The 26337-nt window shown below is 35.2% G+C and overlaps 1 protein-coding gene across 1 annotated transcript in view; it reads right to left on the reverse strand.

Moving 5' to 3' along the window:
* The window catches only part of TBCD (tubulin folding cofactor D), a 414951-nt gene that overhangs the window by 203886 nt on the left and 184728 nt on the right, over nucleotides 1-26337 (reverse strand). The window contains exon 15 of the mRNA XM_072640887.1: nucleotides 16441-16597. Coding sequence (XP_072496988.1) covers nucleotides 16441-16597 — 157 coding nt within the window. The remainder of the gene's footprint in view (nucleotides 1-16440; nucleotides 16598-26337) is intronic.

The raw sequence follows: 26337 nt of genomic DNA on the forward strand, positions 1-26337 counted from the left end.
ACCTGTAAACTGACCTGGACAAGGAAATAGAAAACCACACTTTTATCTTTACCAAGAAAACCCCAAATAGGGTGGTGAAGAGCTGGGCATAACTGAAATGAGTGAACAACAATCCACGTCACAGGAGGGAAGGAAGAGGAGTGGGATTAACTAGAGTGGGGAAAGACTTGAGGCAGGGAGATCAACTAGCAAAGTAATGCAATAGTCCAAGCATAAAGTAATAAGGAACTCTACCACAGTAGTGGAAGTTATCCTGGATAAAACACAGGCCTAGTATTCATTAGGTCAGCTTCTAGCTTAAGCTCTCAAACTGATATTTCACATTCATGTAAAACTTAAAGATTTCTGTGAGTAAAGTCCAACAGAAACAATTTATCGCAAAGCAATGCATGTCTCCATGTACAAATATATAAAAAGCATTAGAAGAGGACTCAAAATATAAGTTAGAGGTCATCTGGAAATTAATTTCACTTTGAAAATGAAGAGTAAAGGTTTTTTTGTGTTGCTTTTAGCATAGAGACAATGTGTGAACTCATCCTCAAAAACATATTGTCCAAACTACTTGATCTAAGTCAATTTTATGTTTAAATCTACTTTTTGTCAAATGCTTATAATTTTATCTCTATCTTACTAAATACCACCATAGTAAGGTTCCAAGTTTTACCATATTAAAAAAATAGCATTACCCAAATGGAGAGTTTTATCCTAATTCTGGATCTATGAATCTATTAACTCCACACCAGCTAGAGGAAGAAGCACCTATGTTTCCATGCAAAACAACGGTTAGTCTCCAAAGTTATTTACTTTAAGAACAAATATGGGCACAAACTTAACTTTTCTATTTTAGAAATATAAAATAGGTTTGTTACTAGAAATTCTGCAGTGATACTGAATCAACAAGGCTGATTTAGGCACACAGCTGTCTAAAAAATAGCTTTTTCATTATCATCAAACTCAATCATAATGAATTATACCTAAATGCATAATGCTATATAAAGACTAATCTCAAAATTTTGGTTACAAATCAGTATGTCAGCTTTAATGGTGTCTTTTTCAATAATAAATTTCTACTTATAATTTTACTATTTAAGTTAAAAAACTTAATCTGTAAATGAGTCATTCATTTTCATTTTACATTAGAAAGGAGGGAACATTCACAGTGATACTACAAACATGACAAGAAACCAACCTCTGCATAAGCTGAAACGTGTTTAGGGCTTAGACTGCTTTCACTGAAGAGATTTATGTGATACTTCACCAGGATTTCCTAACACAGAGGAATAGTCTGTGTTAAAGTCAAATGAAGGTACGTGTCTTGACTTGTTAGAAACTCACTTCATCTCATTTTTGCAAGAACTGCACTTGCTATATTGCCACACATACATTTCTTATCCAGTTTTTAGGACCTTTCTATCCTAAAAATGCTAAATACATTATTCCAAGCTTTAAAAAAAATTCCAAGTTTTAGTTCACTTGTTCTATTACTTCCCTCAACAATTTACAATACAGTCAACATCTTCATAAACTATCAACCACTTGAAAAAAACTACAGAAAAAAGTGTTAAGACCTATTTACAACTTTTCTTGTTTTCTTGTTTTCTATTAATTAAATACTATTATGAAAAGGAAAAATTCATGAAATAGATTAAATTTACAAACTTAAAATAGATTAAAATTACAGTCCTTAAATGTCAGACACTGATAAAATTAAAATCATTTGAGGCACACACAAAATAGCATAGCTTTGGTTCTCTGGGTCAAGAAATACCTATTGAATTTTCATGTTAAGAACAGCTTTTATATTTTCATTCATGGAAGTTGTAATAGAAAGAAACAGAGAATAAGATATAGCTCTGAGCAATACTTCATATTCTCTTATACTTCAGGACAATCTTGCCCTGAAGAAATTAGTATCAGTTGAACCAATATCCATGCCATTCTTTTCTTCTCACCACAAACACACACCACCCCAGGGAAGGTGAAGTTACATTGCCCTCCCACAGCTCTGCGTGTACGGCTTGAACAAGGAGCTAGGCTAAGAATTAGTAAATTAGGAGAGTCAGCATTCAGCTCTCAGTGGGAGGGGCGGATACCAAAGCAGAGTCATTCACCAAGCACTTACTTCATGATGCTTACAATGAAGTCAAAATGAACTAAGATTACAACACAGTTTCAGGTGATGAAATCTATTTATCAAGTAACAACTACAGCATTATTTAGCAATAACCATTTAGAAAAGTGCATCTTTCTCTGGCATATAGCAAATGGTTTGGGGCTACTCTCACAATATCATTTTTTTTTAATAATTCACAACTGCTCTGCACAAATAGGTTTAACCTGTAAATGTCTCATTGTTTCTATATTAAACCCCACATTCACTTTTAAGACAGAAACATTTCTTTCTTAATCAGTACATTCATTTTTCCATCCACCTTGTCCTCCTGGCTAGTGAGCAAAAAACAGAAAAAAAAGGTTTTAAACCAAGCACAAATTATAAACTTTAAGAATTTTATCAATTCACTGAATATAATTCAAAAGGATCTTGTATTTAGTAATAAACATCTATAATCATTTTTTAGAAGAGTTTACTCAGATTCCTTCAGGAAAATCTTTGGTGAAATCCCTGGACAACCGAATAGTGAAATCTAAACGAAACCCTTAAAAACAGTAACTCTAAACAAGTCTGAAGAATTAGCTTATTGGTAGTTTATGTAAGGAACAAATATTTTTTAAACTTCAGATAGTCAATAGCTACTTTGTATTCTCTATGATATGTGAAGTTCCTCAGTAAATTATTTCAAACTGCTTTTTGCCTTGTATTATTACCTTCTACTTTGGATTTTATCAGCTATTTTGTACTCAGTGAAAAAAAATTTAAGTCTTAATTTTGTGGGAGGGTTTTCAGAGACTGTGCAAATATTGCAAAGTTTGGGAAAGAAGAATTACACTTAACAGAATTTTGTCATTTATCACCATATTCAGTGCATCTAAAAGATTATAATTAAAAATTAATGACATTCTATATAAAGAGAATTTTCTTTTCAAAGATATACACAATTTGATGATCAAAAGGTACATGCCAACACCATCCTCTCTGGTTTATGTTAACTTATGAGTATTTTTATTAATTCACACTATGTATTGATTTAAAATTACTCATTTGCAAAGATTTGTCGCCATCACTCTACTCTAGCCAACAAAAAGTGGACTTGAAATCCAGATAAATGCAGGAGAATTACAAGTAAACCTTCTTAAGAAACCTGTTAAACTAGACTAGAAAAAAAATTGCTTTGACAAAGGGCATTTGTATTGGTTCATGAAGTAGGAATACAAAATATCTAAAGTTAACTCAAAGAAAAACATGTCCATGAAGCAAAACTTACTCATACATCAAAGATTTCTGACATTATTTTTATTACCTAAGAAATACTGATATCAAGCCTCAATGTACAGACAAAAACTGAATTTACCAGCATTTTTAGAGGCTGATGTAAAGAGAGGCATTGTGTATAGAAAATAGACAGTCAAGAAAACCTGGCTTCAACATATATTGGCTACGTGACTACAATCAAGTCCCTTACCCTCTCAGTGGCCCAAGAAACCCTCTCTAAGACTATCATTTATAGACAAGTTACCAGAATTTCCACAGAAGAGATTCCCTAGGGATGAAATTTTGGTTCAGACCAACATACCACACTATGCCCCTCCCCACTCCACTCAGTAATACGTAATAAGGTAGGAATGCTCACAAGAAGTCAAGAAAGTTTAATATCTATATAGATCAAAGGACTGAAAGTATAATTAGGTTTTATATAGCACAGTCCCATGTCTCCGTATACCAACATCATAATTCTATTCCTGAAGATCTTGTGTATTTCTAGAAACTATCAAGGCAATTGAAGTCTACTGCCTACTTCCTATATCCTTATCCTTTTTTTTCTTGATTAAACAGAGAAATCTGTGAATGCTGTTTCTTAAATGCAAAATGTGTCAGTGACAGGTCAAGAATTTCAGTTCTCAAATTATAAACTGCCTACACAGGGTGTGACAGAATAAGCTTACACATACTACTCCACCCAAATATCCCAATGTAACCTGAAGGGATTCCTTGCTTACTTGACAGCATGGTGTAGATTAAAATGGTTAATTCTATAAAAGATTTCTCAGATTTAACTGAGAAGGGAGAGGGGAAAGTGTCCCAGTCGACATGCTAGGTAAGCCTCCACAACTGAACAAACCCACAATTCACTGTGATTTAGGTAGCCCATACCCTGGACAATGTAAGAAACAAAACAACAGGAGAAAAGGTAGCAAAAGTCATTTAAAAAAATCTTAAATTTGATGCTATACTGTGTGGAATGTCAAACCTCTGCCAACTAGAAAAACATATTACAGAAAAAATAAAATAAAATTGCATTTAGTCTCTAGTATAGTAGGAGTTACTGAACTAAAAAATATTAGTTTCTTAAAATTAAAAGAATTAAAAGAAGGAATGAAATTCCGAGTGACCTGTATGTATCAGCAAAAAATTTCCCAAACAACTAAAGTAGCACAATTAATTCAATAATGATCAAATGAAATAATATCTGTAAAGCATTTAGCAAAGAGCCTAGCATATGGCAGGTTAAGAAAAAGCTTATTCCATCCACGTAGCTATAACTAAGGAAGTGGGCAAGTCATTGTGAAGAGCAATTTGGAATTATGCCACCAAAAATTACTAAACTATGACCTAGTTATAAGACTAGTTCAGCACTCCAAAGAGACAAATGAAAGAAAAAGCCTTATAGGTAAATATGGAGGGAAGGGAAGCAGGAAGGAGGATGGGAGGAGGGAGACAGAGAGGGAGGGAAAGAGAGTGTTAGTCCTTTTTTGTTGTAACAAATAACTGGAAAATGAGGGAGTATCAAGCAGCTGGGGGAGTAGCTAAATTAATTATGGCATAGGAATATACTTTTCCATAAGAAATGATGAAAAAAGTTTTAGAGAAAGCTGACTTGTATAAAAAAAATATAAAGTCAATTGAGCAGAAAAAGGAAAATATTTACACTAAACCAGCAATACTTTTACAAAAAATCTAGAAATCTAAAAATCTAGAAAGATTTGAGAGCTCTAATCAATTTAAGGACCATTTCAGAGGACAAAAAAATGCTATTCATCTCTTGACTAGGAAGTAACAGACTAAATACACAGAATGGGACGCACATTTCTGGACACAGCTAATGTGGGAATTTACTTTGCTTGACTACAATGCAAATTTGCTACAAAGGATTTGTTTTTCTTCTTTTTTCCCCAGAGGAGTGAGGAGTGGAAAGGAGAGAAAATAAATGCTCATCAATTGAAAAATAAAGTATATTTAAGGAAAAAAATAGAGGCCAGTAAGCTTGTTCCATAAAGTATAAACTTAGGAAATGTGGATTTTATGAAAAGGTCACAAAAGCATTTAAAATGACAACCATGGGGAAATGTTTTATCAGTGCAAAAAAAAATTATTTTTGTTTAGACATGTAACTATATTAATGTATGGAGCTCCCTCTAGGGAAATTTGCTTTCTAAAAATAATATGTACATAAATAAAACAAGGTATTTTGAGGAGCGAGCAAATACTAACAGCCCCCAAAACATAAGTAACAACTGCCACCAATGAGCAATAACAGATAAGTGACTTTTTAATATTTACTAAATAGAAATTTTATTCTCTACTCTAGTAAAGGATTGAATGAAAACTTCATACTTTTTTCATACTTTCTCCACATACTCCTGAAGTTAGGACAGAAGGACATGGTCAGTCAGAAAGTTACAGACCCACATGCTATCTAAAAGGAAGGCACTGGAGTTAGTACTCTAGTCTCTTTGCCAATAAAAGCCCAATGGGGTCATGAAGAATTGGACACAACTGAAAACACTTAAACAACAAAGATTAAACAACAACAAGAGTCAGGACTTCTTCTCTTAAGCCTAATCAAAATCCCCATGATTGTTGCCACTGAGACATCCCAGGGAGTACGGTCCCCCTCATTTAGGCACCCTTTCACTTGTGACTACTTAATGCATGGAACTTTCCAGGGAGTACTGTTTCATCTGCATTTAACATTGGCCACAGATGTGACCTCTGCATTCACCTCAGGACCCTCTTAGGGATTTTTTTTTTGCCCAATTGTCCCCTCCAACTTTGATCCTTCCTCAGCCTCAATTCAGTCGAATTAACTGGTTCTCCTTTCTCCTGAGTCTTTTCAGGATGCCCTGTATCAGAACCAGACCACAAGTTTCTGGCTTCAGTTTTCACCCAGTACTCAGGAAGCCATTCCCAGACCAGATTCACTTCAAATTACCAGTGCCTACCAGGCCCCATCCAGAGTGCACTAGATTATATTTTCATTTACTCCCAATAGTGGTGAGATAGGTCTCCTGGACATCACAAGACTCAACAACACCTATGTAATGGATATGAAAGATCTTGGGGCCAAATGTATGGTTAATGTATTTTGCTTAATGGAAAGATCTTTCCCATCCATTAACAGACCTATGTGACCTGCTTAAATCACATGAGTCTGTGGTGGGAGGTCTTTGCCAAATAAGTGGAGAAGGAAGGGGTGAAGCAGGAAGGGTGGGAGGTCTTTGCCAAATGAGTGGAGCAGGAAGGGGTGAAGCAGGAAGAGCTGAGAGGAAGTTAGACACAATAGTTAGAGCTGAAGGAGAGAGAGGAAGCAGGCAGTGAGCTGTGAGTGTTTGTTTGTGGAAAGGCCCTAGCATGGAGAAGGTCTGGGGATGGCAATTCCCTCTACATTGTTATTATGTATAGATTTCTTTCTTGTTATGATAGATTTGGCCTTCTAGTATTAGGATTCAGCTCTCTGGTATATGAATAAATATTCTGGTTCTGTCTTCCATGTGGAAAGTCTGTTATATTTTACAATTCAGAATTACACTGCATACTCACAGCCGTTGTAGATGCTATGAATATCATGTTGGCGCTATCCCCTGACAAAAGCCAAATGTCCTTTTCTCAAGCAGCAGCATCTTCTTAGCCTCTCTGCATTATCTGACACTGTGGATCATTCTCTTCTTGATATTCTCTTCTCTCTAGGTTTTCATGACATTGTTCTCTCCCTATCTGTCGATTTTCTAACCACACCTTCTCAAACTGCTTTACTGAATCTTCATCCAATCTACTACTGCTAACTTTGTGGTGAGGGTAGAGGCTACCATTCTTTCGGGCAATATCTCCTGCTCAGTCTCCAGCCTCCATGGGAAGAGGAGGAAAGTCGTTCCACAAGAAAACAGCTTTTTGCTTTTGAGGTAAAGAGAGAATATTCTAGTGAGCCAATCTCCTATTTTTGTGGTGAGGGCAGGAGGTACTATTCCTACCGACCACATCTCCTATCTGGTGTCTAATCTTCTATGAGAAAGGGAAAGAAACAATATTCCATCAAATACCAGATTCCTCCCTTCCAGAATAGTGAAGAAAGGCAATTGCGTCAAGTATCCTGCCTGGAATCCTGACTTAAGAAAGGAGAATAACACCATTTTTTCAGCTCTAAGTTCTTATTCCCTTGACTAAACTATCTAAGGCCCTTAGAAGACAACTCTGAACCCAAACACATATCAACAATGAATATTTATCTCAAACAACTAAAAAACTTCTTTGCCATAATGATTCATAGTATTCTCATTCCCTGCTACCTGTAACCTCATACCCATTCTTCTTAACCCTCCCACCCCAAATGTCACACTCTAAAGCTACTGAAACCTTCTACTCTATTCTCTGGAATGTCTGCTTCATAGGTAACAAATTGCCTTCATCTCAAATCTTCTCTTTTGCCACTTCTATCTACTGATTCTCGTTGAGATCTGACTCCCTCTTGAAGATACAGTCTCCATGGCCACCCTTTCCAGCAATGGCTATATTTTTATTGATTTCCATCAAGTCACTAATTGAGATAGGGAAATTGGAATATTCTCTGCTTCCAAATGTCACTTCTGAATTCTTCTTCTACCACTATCACTCAGTTATCTCTTCTCCTTTAAGGTTCACTCGATCCATATCTACTCAACCAATCAAAATTCTGGTACTTGTTGTCTACAGACCTCTAGGATTTTTCCCTTCCTCAACATGTTCAGTTCCTGGCTCATAGTCTTTCCTCTCCAGTCCCTGTTCTTACAATAGGGAACTTCAACATACACAATGATACTTTCTCAAGCAACCCAACATTATACTTCCTCAACTTACTCATTTCACATAAACAAAGATGTTACCATCTTCCCAGACACCCAGGCTTACAACACAGGCGTCATCCTCAACTTTTCACTGTCTCTCACCCTCTATATACAATCAATAATCAAGTCTTGGCATTTGTACCTCTGTAGCATCTCTCATAAATGAAATTCTCTCCTCTGATAATGTGACCATCCTGGTACAGACCAGTGATAAGTGATGAATGTAAGAAGATCGCCTCTTTCCTGTACTACTGCAATAGCCACCCACCTAGCACAGAGTGAATGTAATTACTAAATAGTAACTGTTTCTATTTTAACCACGAACCTTGAAGGTCTTCTCCTCCCTGTTTGATTTTGTTTTTTGTTTTTTTTATTAAAGGGGCCATCCCTTGAATAACTACTAAAAGAAGCCTATTCATTGAATGGGTGCATCTCACTCAAAGTGAGAATGTGATATGACCTTAGCCTGAAAGGGCCAAGATCTCACATTACATCCTGGACCATCTCCAGCCATACCAATGAATATCTGGCCACTGAACCCAGATGGCTCAAGAGAAGAAGGTGAGACTGGTGACCCTGCACAGCCCTCCCTCACTCAAATCAAAGTCAGCTGCAAGTCCTGTCATCATCTTGATGTCATGATCATCTTTGAGAACCAAGGACAAACACAAGCAATAGCCTACTGGTTGGTCCCTTTGCCTTACATCTCTCCCCACTACAGTCAATATTCTACTCATCCCTCAAAGTCCTTCCTAAAGGACATATATGACAACTCTAATGGCTCCCTAAAACCTCCAGGACAAAATACAAAATCGTGTTTGTCTTTTAAAATCCTTTATAACTTATCCATCCTCTCCTCTTTTCCCCCTCCCCCCTTCCAGTCTTCTTATACCCTATATGCCCCATATATTCTGGGATTCAGTGAAACTGACCTCCTTGCTGTTCTCAAGCATCTACATCTCTTGGCTCCAGACACATTCTCTAGTTATTTCACATGCCTGGAATGTTCTCCCTCTTAATCTCTCCCTCCTGGCTTCCTTCAATTCCCAACTAAAATCCCACCTTCTACAAGAAGCCTTTCCTGATCCCCCTTAATTCCTTCTGTTAATTCTTTACAATTTATCCTATATATAATTTATTTGCACATCATTGTTTATAAATTATCTCCTCCATTAAATCATGAGCTCCTCTTGAGTAGGGGTTGTCTTTTGCCTTTTTATTAACCCCAACACTTAGCACAGTACTTTCAACATTACTGATTAACTATGGGTAACCCCAAGGCTCTATCATTCTCTTCTCTTTCTAGACTACTTCATTTATTAACTGTATCAGCTCCTATGGATTCCATTTTCTTCTCTATGCAAATGATTCTCAGACCTATTTATCTGATCAGAAACTTTCTCCTGACCTCCATCCAGTCTGTCATTTCCTACTGATTATTAGACATCTAAAACTGGACATCGTGTCTTAAAATTCAATATGTCCAAAAGTGAATTCATTGTCTTTTCCAAAAAACCCCTACTCTAGTTATTGTTGTTAAGTAATTTCAGTCATGTCTAATTCTTCACGACCCCATCTGGGGCTTTCTCTTAGCAGATTCTGGAGTGGCTTGCCATTTCCTTCTCCAGTTCATTTTACAGATGAGGAACTGACAGAAACAGGGTTAAGTGATTTGTCCAGGGTTACACAGCTAGTAAGTGTCAGATTTGAACTCAAGAAGTTGAGTCCTTCCTGACTTCAGGCCAAGCACTCTATACACTACACCACTTAGCTGCACCCACTCTTACTTTCTTATTACCTAGGGAACCACTATCATCCCAGCTACAACTTACCTGTTCCTTGATCTATCTCTGTCTCTTTCCAAATCTATCTTTCTGTCTTTGTCTCTCCCTCTTTGTCTCTCTCCCTGGATTATATATGGTTGGTCTCCCTGCCTCATGTCTCTCTCCACAATAGGCCAATCTTCATTTTACAAAAGATCACCAAAGTGATATTCTCTTTTACTTTTGGGGGGGGAATCATTTATTATATTTTATTTTTAAATTAATTAATTTATTTTTAGTTTTCAACATTGACCTCCATAAATTTTAAACTTTTTCCCCCTTCCCAAGATAACATACAATCTTATATAGGCTCTACATATACATTCTTGTTAAACATATTTTCACATTAGTCATGTCGTATAGAAGAATTACAACAAATGAGAGGAACCATGAGAAAGAAAAAAACAAAACAAAAGAAGATCAAATAGAATGCTTCAATCTGCATTCAGACTTCATATTTCTACCTCTGAGTGTGATGGAATTTTCCATGATGAGTCCCAAAGGGATATTCTTAACCATGTCATCCCATTTAATAAATGTAAAGCTTAAAAACAAAATCCTCAGTTTGACTTTTAAAGATGCTCATAATGAATGCCCTTCCTACCTTTCCACTATTCATGGAAAAGTATACACACTTGTTCAACTGGAAGGAACTATGTGAAGATGAATTCTATTCGGTGGAAAGAAACAATAATTTATCTCACAAACAAGGCCTTCAAAGCATAAAGCAAGTTAAATAAGACAGAGAAACTAAGATGTTTTGTGTTATTTTTATCTTGGGAGTAGGTATTTGTGTGTGTACATATCTGTATGTATGTACACACAGATGCACACACGTATTCACAATTTCTTTAGATTTTATATTTATATTTTTATCTGTTATTGGTTCTGTACATATATATGTATGTGTGTGCTTGTGTATGTATACATACATACATATACAATATCAGAAAAAAAAATTGGATAAGCCATAAATTAACTCCCTGAAAAAAAAAATTTCCACAACCAGAAGAATTTACAAGTGAATACTTTCAAACAATCAAAGAATAATTAATTTAAGTATTACTTAAAAACCTTTCCATACTCTTTCAATTACAATATATACAACTTTCATATCTAAATTTGGGGGAAAGTAGAGAAAGAAAACTACAGAGCTAAATCTCTACTGAATATTCACTCAGAAATTTTAAATATACTAAAAATATTCTACAACATATTTGAAACATTGTACATAATGATCAGGTTAGACATATGTACCAGGAGTGCAGGGATGGTTCATTCTAAGGAAGATCAAAATATAATAAACCATATGAGTTACATAAATAATACAAACCACATTATTATATCAATTGATACAAACTGATTTTGACAAAACCCAACACCTATGTTTAAAATACTAGAAAGCATATCAATAAATGGACTTTTCTTAAATATAATAAAATTTATGACTAAGAACCATTCCACAACAGAAAAAGAAAGATAAAAGCAGGCAATTCCCAAGGGAAGAATTCCAAACTATCTATACCCATATGAAAAAAACACTCCAAATCATGATAATTAGATAAATGCCAATTAGACATGTACACGTAACAGTCTGTTGTAGCAATACAACAAACTCAACACAGGGAAACAGGAAGAGTGAAGGGAATGGGAATTAAAAAGGAAGATTACATTGGGAAGAAAAGAGCTTAAAACAATAAATTTCTGTATTTGCAAGAGATTAAAAGGTGAAAACAAAAAAAATAAAAGAAGCAGAATGAAAAGTTCTGCCAATAAACTGGGGAATGAATAAACAAATTATTTTATGTGAATTTAAATACATTATTGTACCATTAAAAATTATGAAAAAGACAATTTCAGAGAATCCTGGGGAGTATATACTGATGCAGAGTGAAGTAAGTAGAACCAGGAGAACAAATCTTTAAAATGACAACAACATTGTAAACAAAAACAAAGTGGAAAGACTTAAGAACTCTGACAAAAGCAATTACAAGCCATATCTCCAGATGATGAAGCATGTTACATGCCTCCTGATAGAAAGATTAATGGACAAAAAAGACATACTGGATGTAGATATTGTATATATTAATTTTGCTTTATCATTATATTTCTTACAAGAATTTTGTTTTGTTTTAGCTTTCTCTCAGTCTTCAGTACTGGTGGAGGGGCTTTTGAAGAAGGGTAAAGCGACCAGCATCAGTGACTCCATTATCACCGGAATACTGAATATAAGGAAATGACTAAAGAGAAAGAATACTGGAAAGGGAGTAAAAGGGGAAGTTGTGAAGCCTTTTAAAGAAAAATAGTAATCTTGTATTTGATCCTGAAAGAGATAAGGATCCCTGGAACTTTGCAGAGTATGGAAGTGACATAGTCAGGCCTGTACTTACGGAAAAAAATAATTCAGCAGCTGTAACCACAAGCAAGGTGGGATTTTTGTGGCTTTTCTTTTGAAATTCAGTTTGCCAGGGTTCAGGCTGGATTGAAAACATCTGAGGGACTAACCCTAGTAATCCATAGCTGTGGACACATTAGGTGTTGAGGCACAGTCGGCTCTCCCACCTTTGGGCGCTGAGTCAATGAGATGCTGAGCTTCAGAGCTGTGCATGTGGGCTCTCTACAGAGACAATCAGATGCCAAGTAAAACCATATAAAAGCTGGAAGATTGATAGTGCCTTGGGGCCCACTCCTGAGAATTCTTGGTGTCCTGGACAACACTGTGGGTAGCCATTGTGAAGGTCCCCCTTCTTCCCGCCCCCGCCATGAATGTGAACCCCGAAGAAGAAAATGAAGAGAAGAGACAATGAAAGCAGTTATCAAGGAGCCTCTTAGCTTTAAAAGTAAATTGAGATGGCTGTGCTGGTAATGTGTGTAAATATTGTTGTTGGCCTGTTAAGCTTTATTTTCCCAAAGATAGAAGCTGGGGGCAGGAGCCCCCGGAGCCTGCTGTCAGACAGGAGCAGGGAGAACCTGGAGTGCAGCAATCACTTCTCCGATGAGCTGAGAAAAGGAGCAAGAGTGGAGAGTTGCCTGTGTCAGGATCCAGGCAGGAGTTGGGATTAGCAGGCTCAAAGACCTGGAAGAGGAGGCACAGGGCTCAGAAGTCAGTCCTGAGTCAAGATGAAAACTTTGCAGCAAGGCAGCAGCAGTGAGAGCGCCAGGTGGGAGCCTGCAACAGCAGTGCTGAGGAGGACGTACCCACAAGAGGACTTTATTTGGACACTCTATTTTGATTGAGGGGATTGTAACATACTGTAACCTAGGGGTGGAGTGTGGTATTTTCTGCTACCCCTGGGGACATGTTGTGCTAAGGAAGACACTGGCCTGGGACTCTCTGATTTTAAGTATAAGGTGGAGAGGCATGTTATGTTATATACTGAATGCACTGATATATGCTGTGTGCCATGTGACATACTGAGTATTATATGTTGGATGATATGCTTTGTTTAAGACCATGTGGCTGCCCTGATAATAAGTTACTATACTGTTATGGATTTTGAATGCTATGCTTTAGTTTCTTCAATAAGATTTAGTTCTGAATAAATAGAGTGTTCGTTATACCTTGTGATTAGACCCTTAAAATTATTCACAGCAGCAGCCCTCAGGTGTGTTCCTGTGATTGGCATTACAGCAGTTGAAGATGGAATATAAAGGAGAGAACTGAGGCAGAATGAACCAGAAGACGACTTCAGCAGTTCACGTGTGAGATAATGAGGACAAATGTGGCAGTCACGTGAGTGGAGAGAAGGGGACACATGTCAGAAAAGTTGTGAAGGTAGAACTGAAGAAGCTTGGCATGAGACTGGATATATGAGGTGAATTCTAGTGAAAAGTTGAGGATGATACCGAGAGGCTGGAAACACAGGTGAACTAAAGATCGAGATCAAAAGGAAAGGAAAAGGACCCATATGTCCAAATATACTTATTACAGTACTTTCTCTCATAGCAAAGAACTGAAAACTGAGAGCATAACCACCAAATGAGGAATGAAAAAAATTATGGCATATTAATAGTCAATAAGCACATATTAAGAGGCCACCAAATGCCTGGCAGTGTACACACTAGGGATACAAAGAAAGGCAATAGATAGTCCTTGCTCTCAAGAAACTCTCAGAGTAATGGAGGAAGAAAACATACAAAGAAGTTATATACAGGATAAATGGGAAATAATCAACAGGGAGAAGGTATTAGAATTTGAGGGATTCAGAAAGGCTTCTTGTAGAAGGTGGGATTTTTGCTGAGACTGAAAGGAAATGAGGAGGCAGAGATGAAGGACAGCATTCCAGGCAGGAAGGATGGACAGTAAAAAATGTATGGAGTCACAAGACATAGTGTCTTATTCAAAGAAGAGCAATGTCATTAGATCAAACATTTTGGGGAGGAAAGGAACAGGGTATGAAGACTTCAGCGTGGAAGAGAACGAGATTGTGAAGGGCTTTGAAGGAGGATTTCATATTTGAGAATATAATATAATGTTAACATGATGAAAGAATAGATTCAGAGAAACCTGGGAAGACCATATGAACTGATAGAAAGTGAAGTCAGCAGAATCAAGAGAACAATTTATTCAATAACTACAATAACGTAAAGAAACACAATTTTAAACACTTAAGAATGCTAATCAATGCAATGACCAAGCATGACAACAGAAGCTACTCATCTCTGTAAAACTGATGATGGACCCAAGTTCAAAACGATATATACATTTTCTGACGTGGCAATGTGTAGAATTCTTTAGTTGGAATATCTAAATTTGTTATGAAGTTTATTTTTTTTTAATTTTGTTTTAAATGGACAGGAGAAGACTAGAGAAGGTAAAAGAAGCTTACTGAGACTGATACAAAAAAAAAGATATTCATTGAAGAATTTTTTTTCTTTTACAAAAATCACAGAAGAGGAAAAAAAAGAAAATTCAGAGGGGCATACACACAACTAGAATCATCTTTGAAAGAAATGTTTTTACTACATTATTGACTCTCTTTTAAAAAGCTGTAGCAATAGAGATTAATGATTTCATATACATCCCTCTACGTCTGTTCTTGTAACTTGGAATTTTTATATTTATAGATGTTTTCCAAATTTGAAATAATAAGAAACAACAAATTTTAAAACTAAAATAAACTGAAAGTAGGATCATGTAATATGTACATAATTTATAAGTAAACAAGCATATTTTTTGAATGCTCAAAAAGTTTTTACTAAGGGATACAGAATCAAAACAGGTTGAAGAACAATGAACTAGAGTCATAGAAACTACCTACTCCTCCCAAACCAAAGATATTTAAAGTTTTACCTGAAACATAAAAAGAAAATTTTCAAATATAAGAACACCAACCTTAGCTGAGAGATAATAGCTTGTAGTTCAAGCATCAGACCTTCAAACTATAAGACTATAACACTATTTCACTACTTTTGAGTAATTTCACTAGTACTCTATCCTACCCCTTTAAAAAGAAAACAAAAGCACCTCAAAGTATTCACCAGATCAAGACAAAAATATACTTTGAATATCTTACAATACAACCACATCATTTTGGAGATGAAGAAACTAAAGAATTCCATAGGAGCACAAAATTATTAGTAAATAACAGAACTGGCATCTATTTATAAGTCTTCTAAGCACCAATTCAATTTTTAAAAAAACACAAAAGCATGTACTTTGTGGTATGCCAATCTTTCATACTATGAATCAAAGAAGTGCTAAAGAGAGAAACTATATATCTCTATTGCACTAATATTTTTGTCTCTAGTTGGTTTGTCACTGAGTGAGCCACTGTCCTTTTGTAAATGAAGTTTAAAAAATGTAAAAAGAAACTAATGAAGGCTGTCCAGGGTAGCAGGAATCTATTACTAAAATAAACTCAAGATTCTTTAACTTCGATTTTTTTTTAAATTAGGTAAAAGAAGAGAAACTTTATGTTTTATAAAAAAAACAGAGAAATTATATCATACATTAATTAAAAAAAAGATACTGCTTTTCTATATTTTTGTTTGGGCTCCGATATTTTGGTACAATTAAAATTCAACTAACCAAACCAATTATCAATAAATGATTGATAACTGGGGGAAAAAAACTTATTTATTTAATAGGCATACTTATTAAGTAAGTACTAATTTAAGGGATATGGGATTGTCTTTCTGTGTGGATATGTTTGAGCAGGACACTATTTTTCAAGAAGTGGCATGCAGACAAACTCCACAGAACACTTGCTGAACTAATGACAACATTGGCTAAAATATGCCAATATCTTATTGCTGTAAAAAGTCTGCTTATGTACTTAATCTTTCCTAAAATGAATTTATTCATCTATCCATTTATTCACTCATTCAATAACAAATAGAGTGAGTTGTGGGTAAAAGGTATCAAGCAAGATTTATTGGTATCCATGAAAATATATCTTACCTTGAAATTTTATTAACAAAAGGCTTCAATTCCTCAGGCTCATAGGCACGGGCAAAAGCCCAACAAACATAACATGCAGCATCTCTCACGTTGGAACCCACACTGCAAGCTCCTCGTTTTTCATCATACGTCAGTGCTTTCAATATCACAGGGACAACTAAGGAAGAGAAGGGGAGAAAGCATTATAAAATTCAAACTAAGAAAAATTAAAGATACCCATACAAAAATATTTTATACATATGTATGTATGCATATGTGTATATATGTGCATATATTTATGTGTGTATACACTGATATATATTTAATATAGTTGAGCATAAAATATATAAACTTTAAATATGCAGACGAAGAGATATAGATGTCATAAATACATGTACATATACATGTACATATAATTGCTATTTGCCTCCCTAGAGCTCAACATGGTGTTTTATACATAGTAAGCACTTAAAAATGCTTTTTAATACATTCTTTCATGATAGGTAACTTCAATAAAAAGTTAGGAATTCATAAAGATGGTGAAAAAATAATATATGGGAAAGTATGACAGTAAAAAAGAAAGGGAGTGGGCAAAGAAAAGAGGACTATATAGAAGCCTAATGCATTTTATATCATGAGTACTTTCTTTAAGAAAAGAACTGGTAGACAGCAAACATAGCAAACACCAAAAAACATCATGAAAAACAATCAAGTAAATTATGTTTTAACAGAAATTCATGGAAATTGCAATTGATGTGATACTTATCCCTGATAAGTACCACTATAAGTACTACCATAAGTACTCAAATTGTTGGGCCAAATATTAGTATTAAAAAACAGCAATTAAAAAAATGGCCAACAATTACAATTCAATCTGAACTAATTCTTAAAAGCATTTAGCAATGAAAAATTGGAAATCAACATCAGAAATTACTAATATCAACTAAAATAATTCTTATAGAAGTTGACAGAATATAAATCTATTGCCTAAAGAGCACAAAAAATACCTTAGTAAGAAAACATGACTTTCTTGCCAAGTGGAGACAGATGGCAGGCAAACCAGTTTAGAATGTAAACCCTATCCCAACTCAGCACCATGTAAGCTACAACCCACATACAATCTCTAGCTACAAGTATCTGAGGCCTCAGCGTACAAAGCCAGTGATCAGGCCCCTTGGCCCAGCACAAGAAGCTTGAGACAGTGCCCTCTGTGCCCCAGAAGTAGAGCTCAACTTTACAAGTCAGAAAATAGGCGAACAAGATGAGCAAAAAGCAGAAATGGACAATGATCGTAGATTCTTCCTATGGGGACAGGGAATATCAAAACATAAATTCAAAAGAGGAAAATACTGTCAATATACCCGCATCCAAAATCTAAAAAGAAGAATATGAACTGGTCTCTAGCCCCAAAAGCCTCTTTAAAAGACCTCAAGAAGGATTTTAAAAGTCAAATAAGAGAAGTAGAATAGAAATTGGGAAAAGAAATGAGAGGAACACAAGAGAAGTCAACAGCTTGAAAAAAGATTGACAAAAATTGACTGCAGAACAATTCCTTAAAAAATACAATTGTCCAAATAGGAAAAAAAAGTACACTGCACAAAACAATTCCTTAAAAAGTAGAATTGGTCAAATGGAAAAGGAGGCACAAAAACTCACTGAAGAGAACTCATTAAAAAGCAGAATTGGCCGAATGGAAAAGGAGGTACAAAAGCTAATTGAAGAAAACAATCCCTTAAAACTTAGAATTAGGCAAGGAAAGCAAAGGACTCTATGAGACATCAAGAATCAGTCAAACAAAATAAAAAGGATGAAAAAATAGAGGAAAACATAAAGTATCTCACTGGAAAAACAACTGACTTGAAAAATAGATCCAAGAGAGATAATTTAAGAATTACTGGTCTACCTGAAAGCCATGATCAAAAAAAAAGAGTATGGGCAGCATCTTTCAAGAAATTATCAAGGAAAATGGCCCTGAGGTCCTAGAATCAGAGGGTAAAACAGTCATGGGAAGAATATACCAATCACCTTCTGAAAGAGATTTCAAAATGAAAATGTCAAGGAATGTTTTAGGAAAATTTCAGAATTATCAGGTCAAGGATAATATACTGCAAGCAGCCAGAAAGAAACAATTTAAATATCATAGAACCACAGTCAGGACCTTGCAGGACTTAAGCAGGACCTTGCAGCTTCTACATTAAAGGACAGGTGGGTCTGGAATATAATATTCTGAAAAACAAAGGAGCCTGGATTACAATCAAAGATAAACTATCTAGCAAAACTGAGCATAATCTTTAAGCGGAGGAGATTCAATGAAATAAGGCACTTCCAAACCTTCCTAATGAAAAGACCAGAGCTCAATATAAAATTTGATCTTCAAGTATCACACCCAAAAGAGGCATAACAGGAGGTAAACAAGAAAGAAAAAAATCCACCATGTAATTCAATAAGGTAAAACTGTTTACAGTCCCTACATGGGAAGATGATACTTGCAACTCTTGAGAACTGTATCAATATTATGATATTTAAAATGGGTATACATAGACAGAGGGCATGGGTATAAGTTGCTTTGATGTGATGATAAAAAATATCTAATTAAGAGGTGAAATGTGACTGTACTGGCAGAAGAGAAAAGGAAAGGGCAGAACACGGTAAATTATATCACAGAAAGAGGCACAAAGAACCAGAGGGAAAGAAGGGAGGAAGATGAGCAATATCTGAACCTTACTCTCATCTAATTTGGCTCAAAGAGGGAATAACATACTCAGGTATAGAAATCTAACTTACCCTAAAGGAAGTAGGAGAAAGGGGAAAGAAAAGGGAGGGGTCTGATAAAAGGGAGGACAGATTAAGGGAGGCAGTAGTCAAAAGCAAAACACTAGTGAGGAACGAAAGGAAAAAAGTAGAGAGAAAAGCACACATAGGGAGGAAACAGGATGAAGAGAAAGACATAGATAGTAATAATAACTGTGAATGTGAATGAGATGAACTCTCCCATAAAATGGAAGCAGACAGCATAATGGATAAAAAAAAAACCAATCCTACAATAATTTATGTACAAGAAACATATTTGAAGCAGAGAGATACATACAGAGTAATGGTAAAAGATGAGTAGAATACATTATGCTTCAGCTGAAATTTTTAAAACAGGGCAATCCAGACCTCAGACAAAGCAAAAAGCAAAAATAGATTTAATTTAAAAAGATAAGAAAGGAAACTACATCTTGCTAAAAGATACCATAGACAATAAAGTAGTATCATCAATAACACACACACCAAGTAGTACAGCATCAAAATTCTTAGAGAACTTAAGGGAGTTACAGGAAGAAACAGACAGCAAAACTATACTAGTGGGGGGACCCTCAACCTCCCCCTCTCAGAACTAGATAAATCTAACCACAAAATAAACAAGAAAGAAGTTAAGGAGGTAAACAGAATTTTAGAAAAGGCCGATATGATAGACTTCTGCAGAAAACTGAATGGGGATAGAAAGGAGTATATCTTTTCTCAGCAGTACATGGCACCTACACAAAAACTGACCGTTTGTTAGGGTATAAAACCTCACAATTGAATGCAGAAAGGCATCAATGTTAAATGCATCCTTTTCAGATCATGATGCAATAAAAAAATACATGTACTAAAGGGCCATGGAAAGACAGACTAAAAATGAGTGGGTAAAACAACAGAATCAATAACATCATTCAACAGAATAACAATAATGAGACAACATACCAGATCTTATGGGATCAGTCAATGCAGTTCTTAGGGAAATTTTTACATTTCTAAATGCTTACATGAATAAAATAGAGAAAGAGGAGATCAATGAATTGACCATGCAACTAAAAAAAGAACGAATTCAAAATTTAAAAAAAATTAGAAATTCTGAAAATGAAAGGAGAGAATAATACAACCGAAATTAAGAAAACTATTGAACTGATAAATAAAACTATGAGCTGGTTTTACAAAAAAAAACAATAAAACAGAAAAACTTTTGGTTAATCTGAATTTTAAAAAAGAAAAAAACCAAATGACCAGTATGAAAAATGAAAACGGTGAATTCATCACCAATGAAGAGGAAATTAAAACAATAATGTGGAGCTACTTTGCCCAAATATATGCCAATAAATTTGATAATCTAATTTAAATGGATGAATATTTATAAAAATATGAATTGTCCAGACCAACACAAAAGGAAATAAAAAATTTAAGTAAACCTTTTTCAGAAAAAAAAATGAACAGTTAGTCATCAATGAACTCCCTAAGAAAAAATGCCAGCGCTAGATTGGTTTACAAGTGAATTCTATCAAACATTTAAAGAACAATCAATTCCAATACTATATAAAATATCTGGGAAAATAGGAAACCTCCTGACAAATTCTCTTTATGATACAAATATGGTGCTGATATTTAAAACGAGAAAGAGCCAAAACAGAGAAAGAAAATTATAAACCAATTTTCCCAATGAATAAAAATGTGAAAATTTTAAATAAAATATTTGCAAAGACATTACAGCAACTTATCATGAAGATAATATACCAGGAGGATTTACACCAGGAATACAGAGCTGGTTTAATATTAGGAAAAGTATCAGCATAACTGATCATATTAAAAACAAAATTAACACAAATCATATGGTTATCTCAATAAATGCAGAAAAAGCTTTTGACAAAATACAATACCCATTCCTGTTAAAAACACTAGAGAACATAACAATCAATAAAGTATCCCTTAAAATGATAAGTAACCTCTACCTAAAACCATTAGCAAACATTATAAGTAAGGGGATAAGCTAGAAGGATTTCCAATGAGAATGGGAGGAAGTGGAGGGAGCAGTAAGTGAAACCAATCAAGCTACCAAAATTTATTTTATAGAGCTATATAATCATAAGAAAAATTCATCTAGAAGAACAAAAGGTCCAGAATATCAAAGCAATTAATGAAAATAAATGATAGGGAAGGTGGCCTATCCATACCACATCTTCAATTGTATTATAAAGCAGCAATCTTCAAAACTACTTGGTATTGGCTAAGAAACAGAGTGGTGGATCAGTGGAACATGTTAAGTATGCAAGACACCATAGTCAATGACAATAATAAACTACTGTTCAAAAAACCCAGAGACTCCAGTCTCTGGGATAAGAACTCACTTTTTGACAAAAACTGCTGGGAAAACTCGAAAATAGTATGGCAGATACTGGGCACAGACCAACATCTTATACCACATACCAAGATAAGTTCAAACATGATATAGATATAAAGGCTGATACCACAAGTAAATTAGGAGAGCAAGGAATAGTTTACCTGTCAAATCTATGGAGAATGGAAGTATTTATGACCAAACAAGGGTTAGAGAACATTATGAAATGCAAAATGCATAATTTTTATTACACTAAATTGAAAAGGTTTTGCACAAAGCCAATACTGCCAAGATTAGAAGGGAAGCAGAAAGTTGTGAAACAATTTTTACAGTCAGTGTCTCTGATAAAGGCTTCATTTCTAAATTACATAGAGAACTGAGACAAATTATAAGAATACAAGTCATTCCCCAATTGATAAGTGGTCAAAAGCTAGGAATAGGCAGTTTTTGGATGAAGAAATTAAAGCTATCTATAGTCAAAAGAAAAAAAAATGCTCTAAATCATTATTGATTAGAGAAATGCAAATCAAAATAACTCAGAGGTACCATGCACATCACACCTATCAGATTGGCTAACGTGACAAAGCAGAAAAATTATAAATGCTGGAGAAGATGTGGGAAGAGTTGTGAATTGATTCGACCATTTTGGAGAGCAATTTGGAACTATGCCCTATGGGCTATAAAAATGTGTGTACCCTTTGTCCCAGCAATACCACTTCTAGGGCTGTATCCCAAAGAGATCATACAAATGAGAAAGGGTCCCACATGTACAAAAATATTTATAACAGCTTTTTTTTGTGGTAGCCAAGAACTGGAAATTGAGGGGGATGCTAATCAATTGGGTAATGGCTGAACAAGTTGTGGTATATGAATGCAATGGAATTCTACTGTGCTATAAGAAATGATGAGCAGGCTGACTTCAGAAAAACCTGGAAAGACTTGCATGAACTGATACTGAGTGAAATGAGCAGAACCAGGAGAACACTGTGCATGGTAACAGCCACAATGTGTGATAACTAACTGATAAACTTACCTCTTCTTAGCAAAGCAAGAATACAAGACAACTCCAAATGACTCATGATGGAAAACGCTGTCCACATCCAGAAAAAGAACTGTGGAGTCTGAATGCAGACTGTAGCATATTACTTGTTTTTTTCTCTCTCTTTTTTCGTTTGTTTCATCTTTCTCGTGATTTCTCCCATTGGTTCTAATTCTTCTTTATATTATGACTAATGTGAAAATAGGTTCAATATGAATGTATATGTAGAGCCTATATGAAATTACATGCCATCTTAGGGAGGGAGGAAAGGAGAGACAGGGAAAAAATTTGGAACTCAAAATTTTAGGGAAATGAATGTTGAAAACTATAAAGAAAGAAATTTTTTAAAAAGAAAGAAAAAACAAAAAAGAGAAGAACATACATACCTTCAAAAGGTTCAGTTCTGTGAGTGAGAAGAGCTAGAAACAAAACTCACAATGGATAGGTATTCTGTGTGTCAGTGAGGCCCACCATTGCTCCTGTATGCAGATCACATTGTGCTGGCTGCAGCAAATGAAAGAGCTCTGCAGAACCTTGTGGTAGATACATAATTATTCAAAAGGGGTTGGCCTTACCATCTATAAATGAAATTAATGCCCAGATTATGACCTCAGTAAATGTCATGTTTCGATTCCTTGGGTTGTGGAGACAGAACAAAGGATTACAGGGCAGTAGGTTGAAGAAGAGATAAGTCAAAGATTATCACATATGCCAGTGTAGTATCAAGACCAAAGACACACATACAAGAGAAATTACTGTCATTATCCCTCTCTACAACCATAAAACTAGAATCTCATGTAGATGGTAACAATGTCAATTCCATTTAATAACCATTTACTAAACATTTATGAAGCATTAAGCAAGTTATTAAGTAACTGTGTAAGATACTATATACTATGAACTAAGACTATAAATACAAAAACATTAGCAATGAAAAAGAACATGGTATTCAGGGTGAAAACAAGATGGCAAAATAGAAGAAGGATTCTAGTAGAATTTTCCCAACTATCCCCTCCAAACAATTTTGAAATAACATGTTAAATAGAATTCTGGAGCGACATAAAAAAGGAAAGGTCTAGGTAAGATATTTTTGCTGCCCAGGACAATCTGGAGGTATGAGTGAGCAGTCTAGGACACTAGGGTCAGGGCTGGCTGAGAGCACAGTACGGCAGCAACACCAGCTGTGGGCCTGCGAAGAGGCAGCTGTGACAGGAGCAGCAATAATGGGAGCAGCAAAATCAGGAGATCTCACTGTCCAAAGGTGATAAGGGATCAGAAAAAGATTACAGGGAAACTGGATACTGGGTGTAAGACTGAGCACCACTTGGCAAGTACAAAGCCCATTAGACAGTTTGAGGTCCTACATCCAGGATGGAGAGGGGCCCTAGTTCCTAGTTCCAGGTAGCAGTTCCAGGGCAGGGAAGAATTAAGGACCCTGCTTCCTGGTTCCATTTCCAGAAGAGAGATGACTTCCAGCACTGGCAACTGCAAAGAAGAAGGGGCTATTCCTGGGTAAAGACAAGAATAAGCACCAGGGACCATACCTGTCCTAAGAGCACACCACCACAAAAACACTGAAAACCTACAGACCCCCCAAATTAGTTCTGAAAACAGCAGAGTGAAAAAACTTAAAGCTTAGGATGGTAAGCCCTCCCCTCCACCAACTCTAACATAAAATTAAAAGTCAAAAATTAAGCTGGAAAAATGAGACAACAACAAAAAGAACCTGATCACAAATAGCTACTATGTGACAGGGAAGCTCAAGAAACAAACTCAGAAAGGGAAAAACTAATCAACAAACAAACAAAAACACACAATGATATGAAAACATCTACAAAGAAAGCCTCAAAGGGAAAGTCAAATTAAAATTCTGAGAAAAATTTTTAAAAATTTTTTTAAAAACCAAAAAATTACTTTAAAAATTAAATAGTAGAGGAAAAAACTATGAAAAGAACTGAGAGGAATGAAAGAAAATTATGAGAAGAGAACAAACAGCTTGGTAAATGAAGTGCAAAAAGTAGAAGCCACTGATTCCATGAGATATCAAGAAACTATAAAACAAAGTCAAAAGAATGGAAAGTTAGACGAAAATGTGAAACATTTCACTGAGAAAACAACTGTTGTGCAAAAGAGATCGAGGAGCGGTAATTTAAGAATCATTAGATTACTTGAAAGCCATAATCAAAAAAAGAGCCTACACATGAAAGTTTAAGTAATTATTAAAAAAAAAGTCCCTCATGCCTTAGAAGCAGAAGGTAAAACGGAAGTTGAAAATCCACTGACAGCTTCCTGAAAGAGACCCAAAAATGAAAACTCCCAGGAATATTATAATCAAATACTAGCACTTTAGGTTAGGGAGAAAATACTGCATACCTTTAGAATGAAAAAGTCAAATACTGTCAGAATAACACAGTATTTAGCAACTAGCACTATAAAGGCATGGAGAACTTGAAATGACAATAGTAATTTAAATCCAAGTTTTGGGGAAAAGAACTCACTATCTGACAAAAATTGCTGGGAAAAATGGAAAGCAGTCTGATAGAAACTAGGCATAGAATTACATCTCAAGCCACATACCAAGATAAGGTCAATATAGGTACATGACAGACATAAAGAACGTTATAAGAAAGTAGGGGAGCACAGAAAAAATTGCCCACCAAATCCATTGATAAGGGGAGAGTTTATGACCAAACAAGGGTAGAGGATCATGGAAGATAAAATGGTTAATTTTGATTATATGAAATTTAAAATGTTTTGCACAAACAAAACACTACAGCCAAAATCAGAAGACAAGGAGGAAACTATCAGGGGAAGGAGGGGAATTTACAGCAAGTTTCTTAGATAAAGGTTTCACTTCTCAAATATATATAGAACTGAGCAAAATTTATAAATAAAAAGACCTGTTCCCCATTATAAATTCCCCATTGATAAATGGTGAAGGGTTATGAACAGGAAATTTTCAGAAGAAAAAGCTATCAATAACTGTATGAAAACATGTTCTAAATAATTGATATTAGAGAAATAGAAATTAAAACAATGTTGAGACACTACCTCACACCTATCAGATTGGCTAATATGTCGGGGAAAAAATGACAAATACTGAAAGGGATATGAAAAAATAGGTACACTAATGCACTGCTGGTGTAGCTGTGAACTGTTCCAACCAATTTAGAGAATAATTTGGAAAGATGCCCAAAGGCACATAAAACTGTGCACACCCTTTGACTTAGCAATTCGGCTAATCAGTCTGTTTCTTAAAGAAAACAAGGAAAAAGGAAAAGGACCCATACGTACAAAAATATTTATATCAGCTCTTTTTTAGGTGACAATGAACTGAAAATTGAGGAAATGCCCATCAATTGAGGAGTGGTTGACAAATTATGATATATGAATGTGAAAGAATATGGTTTTACTATAAGAAATAATGAAGAGGATAGTTTTCAAGAAAGCTCATATGAACTGATGCAAAGTAAAGTGAATAGAACCAGGAGATTACTGTACAAAGTAATGGCAATATGGTAATGACAATCAACTGTAAAAGATTCAACTACCCTGATCAATGCAATGGTCCAAGACAACTACAAAAGACTTAAGATGAAAAATGCTATCCCCATTCAGAGAAAGAACTGATAAAGCATGGATGTTTTTTCACTTACTATATTCTTGCTTTTTTTCTTTGCAAAATGCCTAATGTGAAACTTTTGCATGAGAGTTAAAAAACCACTCAATTCAGCATCAAAGGGTC

Source organism: Notamacropus eugenii, chromosome 2 (assembly GCF_028372415.1).
Source record: "Notamacropus eugenii isolate mMacEug1 chromosome 2, mMacEug1.pri_v2, whole genome shotgun sequence".
NCBI classification, from domain to species: domain Eukaryota; kingdom Metazoa; phylum Chordata; class Mammalia; order Diprotodontia; family Macropodidae; genus Notamacropus; species Notamacropus eugenii.